This window comes from Lissotriton helveticus, chromosome 3_1, assembly GCF_964261635.1.
Source record: "Lissotriton helveticus chromosome 3_1, aLisHel1.1, whole genome shotgun sequence".
Taxonomy (NCBI): Eukaryota; Metazoa; Chordata; class Amphibia; order Caudata; family Salamandridae; genus Lissotriton; species Lissotriton helveticus.
The window spans coordinates 149,008,264-149,020,404 of NC_136061.1; the positions used below are offsets into that span (position 1 = coordinate 149,008,264).

The 12,141-nt window shown below is 48.3% G+C and overlaps 1 protein-coding gene across 1 annotated transcript in view; it reads right to left on the bottom strand.

Annotated features, from left to right (window-relative positions):
* The window catches only part of LOC144822741 (uncharacterized), a 2,085,503-nt gene that overhangs the window by 775,888 nt on the left and 1,297,474 nt on the right, over nucleotides 1–12,141 (bottom strand). The window contains exons 85-86 of the mRNA XM_078680596.1: nucleotides 6,413–7,432; nucleotides 5,260–5,368 (exon numbers count right to left, since the gene is read on the bottom strand). Of these exons, the coding sequence (XP_078536722.1) occupies nucleotides 5,260–5,368; nucleotides 6,413–7,432 (1,129 nt within the window). The remainder of the gene's footprint in view (nucleotides 1–5,259; nucleotides 5,369–6,412; nucleotides 7,433–12,141) is intronic.

The window sequence follows — 12,141 nt, forward strand, 5'->3', positions numbered from 1 at the left end:
TAACTTATTATTATGTAAAGCACTCTGATGCTCTTGGGACATGTACTAAGCATCAACTGGTAAAATAATTTATAAGTACATTAAATATATTGAATCCATAGATGGGCTGACACATTTTTTTATAAGCTATGGATGAACTAACAAAAACCTAGGATACTGAAAGAATTCTTGAATTAGACATGAACAGAACACCACAGAACCAGTCATTAACTGACTCTCCAGCCCCCACACACAACGTGAGGCCTCATCCAAACTTTCTTTCCTGGCTACAGATAATCCACAGTTCTGTTTATACAATTACAACCTATCTCCCTCCTCAAAACAAGAGAAAAATACAGTTAGGAAGCTGGAGTGCCTGCTTGGCGACCTACCAGTAAATATTATTTTGAGACCTTTTGAGACCTTCTGGTTGTCTGTGCATTCTTTTTGTGGGGACATTCTTGGACCTTTTAGCTAAACTTCTAGGTAGTGTGAGTGGTACTTGCCTTCCCATGCCATTGACTGTAGTCAAGCGAGTTCCACCCCAGACCCCCATGTCCTCCAACACATACACGCGCCATACTAACTCCATGATTGTCTAAGGGTTGGCGATTTACCCGTCTATAAATTCACCCACATTACAGAGTGCAAGCTTTTTTTGGGAAATTTTTTATTTCCATTTTGTTATAACTGAACAGTACAATCATGTCAGTAGCATAGCACACTCCTTTACCCCCCTCCCTTGCCACCCCCCGTTTCACTGCCCGGGATGACTCAGATAACTTCCAAATTAAAAGGACCTCAAGACCCGAACTTCCCTGTGCCTCAGACATTTTATCCTTCCTGCAATCCCATTGTAACCGACTGTGTGTCCCCAGTCCTTTCCCCCTTACAACCCTACATCCAGGCCATGGTGGTGTCGCCATTTCCCCCACACCTTGCGAAACTTCCTCGGGCACCCCCTTGCTTTATATGTGACTCTCTCAGCCGCCATATATAAGTCTAATCCCCTTCTCCATTCATCTAACGTCGGTATCTCCGGTGCACCCCAATGTTTTGTTATGTCCCTTTTGGCGACCAGTAGGGCTAACACCAGAAAGGTCAACAGGGGACGTGTCAGATCTACATCGTTTGTCATGCCTAAGAGGGCCAACTTAGGGTCCGTTTGGATTTGGCTCTCCAGTACTGCACTTAGCTCCGTAAAAATGTCTGCCCAGTATCCTTGTATTTTACTGCATGTCCACAGAACATGGAAAAAGTCCCCCCGAGGGTACTGGCATCTTAAACACCCTGCATCTTCTAACTTCCCCATCCTCTGGAGTCGCACTCTATCAGAGTAAGTTCTGTGTAGTATATTAAATTGGATTAGGCGGATTCGGGATTTAACGGCCACCTCTCTAGGATGCGTTAACACCAATTCCCTGTCAATGTCCTCCATGTCTCCCACGTCTGCTTCCCACACCCGTCTAAGCATGGACAGATCGCCTAGCATATTATTTGTGAGGGTTTTATATGTTAGGGATACCGCTTTTCGCTAATTGTGTTCCTGCAGGAGTCTACCTTCGAGTGGGGCGAACTCCACCAGTTCTGCAGTCCTAATATCTTGGGCCCCCCAGGCATGTCTTAGTCTTGTGTACTTGTAGAGCTGTGATGGATGTAATCCGAACTCTGATTTTCAGTGCTGCAAATGATTTCAGTTCCCCCTTGGCCACAATATCCCCCAGGGTAGAGATACCTATGTCGTCCCACCGTTGGTATCCCTTTAGCTTGTGTAGTTCCGCTAGCCACGTGCAGTGCCATATTGGTGTCTGCCTCGTGGGTTTCCTCCCCCAGCCCGTTCGTTTCACTGCAGTATTTCATACCTGTAGGGTGATTCCTGTTGAAGGTAGAAGCCGTCTCGGGCCAGCACCCCCATATAGATAAGATAGTATGTGTCGTGGTGCCAACTTGTGTCGTTCCAGCGCGTAGGAGGGATGGTCAGCTTGCGCATGTAACCAGTCGTTGATCGGGGCCAGGTGCTCCGCCCAATAAAAGGCCTCCAGATTCGGGAGTGAAATCCCCCCACTGTATTGATGCCTTTGGAGCGTGGTTAACGCAACTCTAGGTTGTTTGCCCAACCAGAGGAAGGCCCGCAGGTCCGCGTGTATTCTGGTGAAAACTTTTGGGGGCAGCGGGTAATATTCGTTTTGCAAGGCGTACAAGTACTTCGGGAGTAAGATCATCTTGTACATTGCCGCGCGGCCTAAAAGAGTGAGCGGGAGCTGCCTCCAGCGATCCATATCTACAATGGAGTTCACCATAATGCGCTCTATGTTTCGTTGATACGCTATGTGTCGGTTATGTTATGTTATGTTAAAAAGTTTTATACCGCGCTCGGTCACCAAACGGTTTCATGGCGCTCATAACAGATGCAGGATGAGGGAGGCGAGTGTTATTCAAAAGCAGACTGGAAAAGGTAGGTTTTTAACATTTTACGGAATCCTTCATAGGTAGGGCAATGTCGAAGAGCGGACGGGAGGGAGTTCCAGGTCTTGGGGGCACAAAGGGAAAAACAGGAGCCGCCATGTTTTTTCCGTTTGATTTTTGGGACAACCAACAAATTGTGGCCAGAAGAGCGAAGGTCTCTAGAGGGAACATAACATGTCAATCTAGAAGAGATAAAAATAGGGGCAAGGTCAGAGAGGGCTTTGAAAATTGTGCAACCCAATTTAAAAGTACAGCGCTGAGCTACTGGGAGCCAATGAAGGCTTCGCAGTAGTGGCGAGACATGCTGGTGTCGTGGTTGATGGTAAACCAGGCGGGCTGCCTGATTTTGCACAAGTTGCAATCTGTGAAGAAGGTATGCAGGGATACCGGCGTACATAGTATTGGCGTAGTCAATTCTCGACGTGACTAGGGCCATGATGACAAGGATCAGTGTGTCTCTGGTAAAAAATCTACAGATTTTACGTATCCTGCGTAGATGGAAAAAGCAGGATGACGTGACTGCACCGATCTGGGGCCCCATGGATAAGTCGCTGTAGATGACTACGCCAAGACTCTTCACAGATTTAGCGGGGCAGGGAGGAAGCCCAAGTGAGGGAGGCCAGAAGCTGTCATTCCTTGGGTTGGCTACTCCACCCACCAGGACAATCTGCGTCTTAGTGGGGTTCAATTTAAGTTGGCTATGACACATCCATTCCGAGATCTCGAGCATGGTAGACTGAAAAGTGATACGAGAGGAGGGGGAGGTATCAATGGGAAAAATTAACTGTAAATCATCTGCATAGTTAAAGGTGGTAACAGTAGAGTTATGCAGGGAGAAAATCAGAGGTTGCATATATAAATTAAATATTAAAGGAGATAAGGCGGAGCCCTGAGGGACACCGCAGGACAAAGGGGAGTAAGAGGCAGAAAAGGTAGACAGGTGCACTGCCTGGAAACGGCTTTCCAGAAAGGACCAGGGTGAGATACACTCTGAGGCATTTAAATCCCTCTGTAGTCGTCAATAGTCTCCTTGGGAGTTCCGGCCAGGTGCCCCGTCCCTGGGGATCGTATAATACGGATTTGTGCCAATTTATCTGGTAGCCAGCGTGTCTTCCGTACTGCTCCAGTTCAAGAAACAATTCCGGAATCGATGTCTCTGGCGATGTGATATACAGAAGAACGTATAGCGAGATTTTTTCTTCGGTCATGTCTCTCTAACTCAGTCTAAATCCCCTAATGTCTATGTTTTGACGAATCCTAGTCGCCAAGACCTCGATAGTTAGGGCAAGCAAAAGTGGGGACAGTGGGCAACCTTGTCTGGTCCCTCTCCGAACCCGGAACGCACGCGACAAGACACCATTCACCCTTACTCTGGCTCTTGGCTCGGTGTACAGCAGCCGAACCCATTGGCGGAATTTCGGCCCGAAACCGAATTTCTGTAGTAACCCCTCAAGGAACGGCCAATGAACTGCATCAAAGGCCTTTTCTGCGTCGAGGGACAGGAACCAGTGTGGGCCCTCCCTGTCCCGGACCTCCTGCAGCCAGTTATGGGTGCACCAGAGGTTCATTCTAGTGGCCCTATCCGGAAGGAAGCCCGTCTGATCAAATGGATCAGATGCAATATCACTGAGCGGAGCCGCATCCCCAGGATAGTCGCTAGCAGTTTTGTTTCCGTGTTCAGTAACGAGATGGGGCGGTAGGACGCACAGTCCTCCCGCGGTTTACCCTCTTTATAGATTGGGATTATAGTCGCCATGACCAGGTCTGGGGGAAGCCTCCCCTCCTGCAGGGCCCCCTCGTAGAGTCCCTTCAGGTGTCGTGCTAAGAGGTCCGCGGTGCGTTTAAAGATTTCCGCCGGGAAGCCGTTAGGTCCCGGAGTTTTCCCTGGTCGCAGCCTGGCCAAGGCCTCGGAGATGTCATCTAGGGTAATATCAGAGTCCAGGACTTTAAGGTCGTCCGCGGACAGGGTCGGCAGTTCGGTTTGGTCCATATACTGTATGGCCTAGGCACAATTCCCTAATTCCCTAGCCCCATAGAAGCTTTCATAGTACTCAGCGAACGCGTCTGCGATGTGTGCATCCGATCTGAGAAGCGCTCCCTGGGGGCCCCTGATCTGCTCCACCCATCTATCCGCGCGCTCCTTCTTACTGAGCCACGCTAATAGTTTGCCTGATTTATCCCCTACGTCATATAAATGATGCAGGGTGGCTAGAGCTTGAGTTTTCGCCTCTTCAGTCACTAATTCCCTATATTGCGTCTGTCTATCCGTCAGTCTCCTAAGGGCAACTGGGTCCCTCGAAGTCTGGTACTCCCTTTTCAATTCTAGTATATTCTGTTCTATTAGTTCTGCTTCAGAGTGTAGTTTCCTCCGTTCCTCCGCCAACCTGCTTTTAGCCCTGTCCCGCATAACCGCCTTCAGTGACTCCCAGAATATCACTTTCGAGTCAACCGTACCCTCGTTTTCGGCGATATACACTTTAACGTCAGCTCTCAGTCCCCTCAGGACGTTTGCGTTCTGCATATCCCAGGCCGTCAGACGCAGCAGTTGTGTACCTTCCTGGCGTCTCATGCCCACTCTGACCAGCAATGGAGAATGATCTGACACGCCTCTTGCTTTATATTCCGCTAAGTCTTGCACTGTCAGGTTTTGTCTGGACATAAATATATAGTCCAACCTCGAGAACACCTTATGGGAGCCCGAGAAGTATGAGTAGGCCTCCTGGTTTAGATGGAGCCACCTCCAGACGTCTGTAAGTCCCATGTTTGCCAGCCATTGGGACAGGGGCGTCTGGGTCCCTTCTCTGTGGGACGTACCTGTTCTGTCCTGTTTGACGTTCAACACGTCATTGAAGTCTCCCCTGAAAATCTGTATAGTGTCCGCCGTTTCTAGTAGTATTTCTGCTACTTTCTTTAATGTGGATGCCTGGAGTTTCGGGGGAGCATAGACCGAGATTATGGTGTACATGCGTCTGTTCCACATCCCCTTGATACCCACATATGTTCACTGAGGGTCCGTCCACGTCTGGGTTATAGAGAACGGAGTGGTCTTTTTGACAATAATGGAAACCCCTCTGGAATCTGTTGTGTATCCCGCATGCGCTAGGAGCTTAAAGCATCCTCTGGCTAGAAAGGCGCAATTGGTACCTTTGAGGTGGGTTTCCTGCAACAATGTGATGTCTGGGCATAGTCGTTTAAGATAGGAATTGATCAGCCCCCTCTTGATCTTGCTACCCAAGCCATTGACAGTACATGACAGGACGATGAGCCCTCCCCTGTCTCCTCCTTGTGTCTCGTGTTCACCTACCATCTTGTGGGCCTTGCGTATTAATGTAATCAGTCTCCCGGTAGGAGGCGGCTTGTGGAGTCTTGTTGTGTGCATTGTCAGTTTCATGATTGTCTCCCCCTTTCAAACTCAACTTCCCCCCTCCCTCGCCCATGTCCAACCCCCAACCGGACATCAGTTCCCCATTTCTGTTGACCCCCTCCCCACCTCCCTCCCCTTCCAGTCCCATCCCCTCACAAGATAGAACCGGTAGTAGGAGAAGGCCTGTCGCCCTCCCGTTGTCCCCCCCTTTAGTCTGCTCTAACCAATTCTCCCTTAGTCATGCAATACTACTTTCCGTAAACAAACACAGTTATCAACAGCCTGGAAAGTCTTGTGAAGTGGTTGAGAACAAAACCAGGACGAACAAAAAGTGAAAATATAAAGGGGTGTGTCAACTTGCGTGCTCCCCAGCGACGAGCTGCAGAGATCATAGCCAGTTCCACCATAGTTCACGAGTGAGAGTCTTGAGTGTCAGTTTCAGGGACACTGTTTCGCCCCCAATTTTCATGTTCTAGGTCACGGATCGCCTCTGCCAACGGGTGGATTGAGCGCGACCCCCCTTCTTCTTCTTCTCGTCCAGAAGTCCGGCTCCCAATCTCGTCATCTCCCTCTGATCGAGCGTTGCTCCGCAAACAGTTGTACCTGGATCCCGTCGTGACGTTTCCTCTGGGTGAGGCCGATCGCCCATGGCGTGCGCCTCCAGATCCATGCCCTTGGTAAGGTGTAGCCGGGGTTTGTCTCCTTGCCCGTCGGGACTTCAGTCTCTGTGCTTTCGGTACCTCCCATTGGGGTCCTGTGTGGCGGTGACCTGTCCATCATTTCGCGGCCGGCGGTCTCTCTATTATGGAGTATAGGGCGTTCACCCAGCCAGTGCCAGGCGTCCTCCGGGTGGGTGAAGAAAAGTGACTTCTCCTTGTAGATGACCTTTAACTTCGCAGGGAAGAGGAGCATGTAAGAGATATGTAGATCCCGTAGTTTCGCCGTCACTGCGTCGAAGGAGCGGCGTTGCTTCTGCACCTCCTGGCTGTTGTCTGGGAATATCATAATGTTCGTGTTTTCCAGTCGGATCTCCCCCAGCTTTCTAGCCTCTCGCAGAATCAGGTCCCGGTCCGCGAAGTTGAGAAACCGTGCGATGACCGGTCTGGGTCTCGCACCCTCCGGCGGCTTTACCAGGAGGGCCCTGTGCGCCCTTTCGATGATGAAGCAGGTCGAGAACTGCGCCATTGGGAAGGTTTTGGTTAGCCAGGAGTGGAGGAATGCTGCCATGTTCGTACCTTCAATTCCCTCCCTAAGGCCTACAAAGCACAGGTTATTGCGTCTCGCCCTATTTTTGTTATCGTCCACCTTCCACATCAGTTGGCGATGGGATGCTTTGAGTTCTGCCATGTCTTTTCTCAGGGTGGAGATCGAATCTTCAGCCTCGCCTAGGCGTGTCTCAGCTGTGGTCACCCTGTCCGATAAATTTCGGAATTCTTGCCTCAGTAGTGTCACCTCGGAGCCCACCTCTCCGATCTTAACTTCTAGGGCTGCCCGGGATTCCTGGATATCGGCTCGTGACGCCTGAATGGGTCCCATCAGCAGGTCGGTGTCCGAGCGCACGCCAGAGGCAGCATGGAGGGTATCCGTCGACTGTTTAGGCGCGGCGAAATTGTCCATAGGGCCCTGTTTAGAGGGTTTGGGGAGTGTATCCTTCTTCCCCATGTCTTGCATTACCTCAATGTTTAGCCCGTGGGCAACTTGCGTTCCACTCCGCCTCTAGCTATCCGGCCGCAGTCAGGGACCAGTGACCTCCGCAGTCCGTTGCGACGTAGGCCAGTCCCGCTTCCTGTGCTTCTATCGTCGTCTTCCCGCTCCTCGGGCCCCGGGTCATGTGTTCGGCCGTGTGCTGGGCCCGGATTGCGCTCCTGTGTCTGCCTCAACTCAGGGCTGCAGGCCTAGTTGGCTGTCCCACCCAATGTCCGTGGCTGCCGCTCTGGCGCTGTTTGGAGTGCTCCACCGCGTCCTCCCGCCCCCGATGTCGCCAAAGGTCTCTTTCAGGGGGGCAAGGGCTCCTCAGCAGGATAGGTGGTCGCGGGGACACCACTGGGAGGTCTCCTCATATGTAGGTGTAAGGCAAGGCCAGTGGGTTTATTCGCTACCCCAAGCGGTTGATTTTGAAGAGCTTTTAGTGTTGTAGGGCCTAGTCACGGCGACGGGGCCTGGAGCCATGTCGGGGCACTATCGGGCACTACTTCGCGGCTTCGGCCGCCATCTTGGTAAAGTGAGCGCCCGTCAGGGAAGTCCTGATGTCTCCACAGGGACCTGTCTCCGTTAACTCTCCAGCCCGCAGGGCTCCACCAATTGCACCCCACGCTCTCACCTCCTATCCAGCAGTCCGTCGGCAGGACAATCTCCGGCCCGGCGCTACCTTCACATCCCCGCTCCGGCCGGCTTATTGGTGAGGTGCGCCGGTCCCACCGTAACGACCAGATTCCACACCAGAGCCCTCAGAGTCAGCGCAGCACCACTCAGGGGCCCCCTCACTAGGACTCTCTTTGCTGCGGACCACTTCAAGGCCTGGAAACCTGTAGGCAACGCCAGTCTCCGTTTTCTGTGTTGGCGGCCGCCATCTTGCCGCCGCCGGGAGTCCCGAGTTGGAGCAACAAAGTCGGTTGTTTGCTGACCACTATCGTTCAAACTCAACGAAAGTGGTCTGTACTGGGTCCTACTGCTCCGCGGCGACCCTCTCGCATTTTTGGTGGCTCCGGGCTAAGTAGAAAGACGGATTCGGGTGCAGCTCGCCTGGAGCTCCGGAGAGTCACGTCTTATCGAGCCATGCTGCTGGCCACGCCCCCGTGCAGAGTGCAAGCTTGACTTCTGCCTGCCATTGTAATGGTGTCATACACTTCCTGTTGTTTAACTGCTTCCATGAGCTTCATGTCACTGCCCAAGATGTGCAGTGACGTTTTCGTTCTTGGCTTTGTCTCTCTAAATGACACAAAAATGAATTAGTCTCTAACCCCATTGGTAGCGGTTAATATTCCCCTCTATGTTTTGCAAGTTTCATGACAAGATGCTGCATTCACCATTATTCAGTGCAACCATTCCTTAATTATACAAACCAGTCTTTTGACAAGCGAACTGCTTGCCGGCACTAAATGGGGAGTGTCTTTGTCCCACAGTCATTATATAATGGAACGGCTTCACCTCATTGATGTCACCTCCATTCCTCAGTCTGTAACCTGCTCAAATGCTTTCTTCACAAATTGTATCGTTACAGTGATGGTAAGCTCTGTAAGCAAGAGTCACAATCCACTTTCTTCTACAATACAGCCCATGTCATGATCGCTTTGGGAGGTAGGGTGTCCTACCAGTAACCATGACAAGAGGACGAAGGATATCTAGAGCCACATTTTTCAGGAGTGGGTTACATTGCTATGGCAAGCAAGAGTGGTTTTCACACCATGTTCACCATATTGTTCACACAACAACATACAACTTTAGTCCATCTCATGTCATAATGAACAATACAAAGGTTTCCTTACTGCACTCTACATAGGTGACCTCTATGTGTCAAAACTGCAATCTGTTCCATGATGATCCTATAAAGCCTCCATTCTGCAGGCTCAGCTCACACAGAACCTGGGGTTCGCATTTCTCCTTGCATATCATGCAGTGTGATGTAAAAATATCTGAATCTGTGAGCAATGCACCATAAATAAATACCAAATATTAGCCAATTCAGTACCACAATTATTGTTTAACACCATAATGAATTTATCTCATAGGCACGAAAACTCCTGTTCGCCATGCTTCATAAGTTGTGTCATTCCATTCAATCATATTTATTAACAAAATAAGTTTCAATCATAATACACAATATATCAACATATTACAGTAAAATATTCTATTCAACACCTTCTTGATCTTCAATGTTAAAAATGTTAAATTGTACAAAACCAACAAGCAAGTTTTATTTGTTGCTCTGTGTGTAAAGGTGCCAGTGTGTTTGTTGCACTTGAGAAAATGGATGTCTGTAAGTATTTTGACCCTTTTGAATGCAAATTATGTGCAAGTGTACCTGTATGTTTTGTGCCTCTAATTGCATAGGCTGTACAAAAAAGATGGGTCTAAAAATCTGCATTTCTATGTAACTTCTTACACCCACAATATTGGTGATGGATGATGCAAACACTTGATTGCTTGAGAATACGAACAGTATTGGGAACTTCATTTACCAGAATGCTTTGGGAGTGCTGGCAAAGACATGAAGTTTGCTCCCCTGCTCTACCCTTTACATTTCTTAAAATATGATCCAATTGTGGCTTTGCTGAGTACACTTGTCAGAATTGACCTACCAGGCCCCTTCAAGCCCTAGACAAAAACAAGGCACTGGGGCCACATGCACCACGGGTAATGTCACAAGCGCTAACTCAGACTGTCCACTTGCTGCTAGCCCAAATCACTCTTCATACACAGTAGTTGCTATAAAAAACCTAATAAGTAAAAGCAAAAGGAATGGTGCTCCCAAACCCAATGGTGTCCCCCAAGCCGTTTTTAAACACGACCCTGAATTTTGGAGCCTCCAGTTAGAGACTCTTTTTGCTCAAGTTGATCTGTTAAACCAAATTCCAGACAGTTGGCAAGGCTCAATCCTGACACCAATTTTTAAAGGGGGCGGAAGATCCAATCCATCAAATTATAGACTGATTGAATTGCTTGACGTCGAAGCTAAATACTTAGCCTCCCTGATCCTGGAGGATCTGGTTGCCTGATCTAAAGACCTAAATCTGATCCCCACAAACAAGATGGGATTTAGAAAAGGGATTGGGACAATCTCGAATATCCTTTCCATTACGTTAAAAGTGGAGAAATGCAAAATAAAAACACAGAGCTTGCACCTCTGCTTTATTGATTTAAAAGCTGCTTTTGACAGCATGGATCAGAAATTATTGTGGATGAAACTAAGGTCATGGAATATTCCAGAAAGAATTTTAAAAGGTTTATTGTGATTTTATACGGATACATGGGTTGGAGTAAAACTCGGTGACGGATCAACAGTCTCAAGAAAATGGAACACAGAGAGGGGCTAAAAGCAGGGATTCGTGCTTGCTCCCCACTTATTTAATTTGTTTTTAGCTGATTTATCTGAGAAACTCAATGTAATTAACTCTCATTCTCCGCATCTGGGATCACTATCCCTTCCGCACCTTGCCTACGCCCAGTTTTAATCAGTTTGACTAAAATTGGGCTCGTGAGGCTACTAACGGGCCTCGTAGAATTTCTGACTTCAAATAAGCTTGAAATTAATATAGCAAAAAGGAAAACAATGCTGATCAGTAACTGGACAGCTCGCCCGTATAACATCAACTTTAAAGTTAAAGTCTTGGAAAACATTGCAAGCTATAAATATTTCGGATTTTACCTTGACAACAAATTGAGCCAGAAAGATCAGAAAAATTACATAGCTCAACGGGCAACCACATTAACCTTTGCTTATAAGACACTGGCAGGGAAGCTAAGGGGCCCCTCATTCAAACTACTGATTACAGTAATAACGGCTAAAACATTACCAACGTTAACCTACGCCAGCGTATCCTTCCAAGGTAAAGATGCAACCATACTCAATAATTTAACAACCAGCATTTTTAAAAGGGCCTTTCAGCTTCCTCAAATGGCATCTCCAGCACAAGTGCGATTAGAATTTGATTTACTGAATGAGACAGTTGGCAGGCAATATTCAACAATTAAAGTGTGGTACCGCATAAAGCAAAACACTATGAGGGCTTTGTGGTCAGAACAACTGTCCCAATACACCGCATAAGTGCTATTTGCAAAATGCTCTCAAATCCACTTGCACTTTGGACCAGTGGAACAAAAATCTGCCTTATGTTACCTTTAAGTCAACAATTAATAAAGTTGCAAAACTGCACTCGATTTGCCAGACAAAAATATTTTGTGCCAGAGGTCCCACGCGTGGACTGTCCTTAACAACTACAAGACTCTTAAAGCAGCAGCATACCTAGATTTAACATACTCGGTCCACCTAAAAAAACAGTTAATGGCACTTCGTTTTGGTAAATATCCTTCACTGGCAGGCGCCCCAAAGTGGAAAAATACGGAAGTAAAAAGCTGTTGTCTATGTGGAAGCCCTACAGAAGACCTCATCCACTTAATATGCATTTGCAAGAAACTTTGGCCTGTACGAGAGACCTTACTAAGAAAGTCTTTTTTGGGAAGAGGAATACGAACATGTCGGGAGGCTATAATTAAAGGGCTTGATCCATCTGACCCCCAGATGAACTGTTAATTGATTAAGTTCCTGCATATACACGATCAGGCAACAAAGTCAACACAATAATGAGAGGGTCCGTTCATGGAAAGCTTGATGC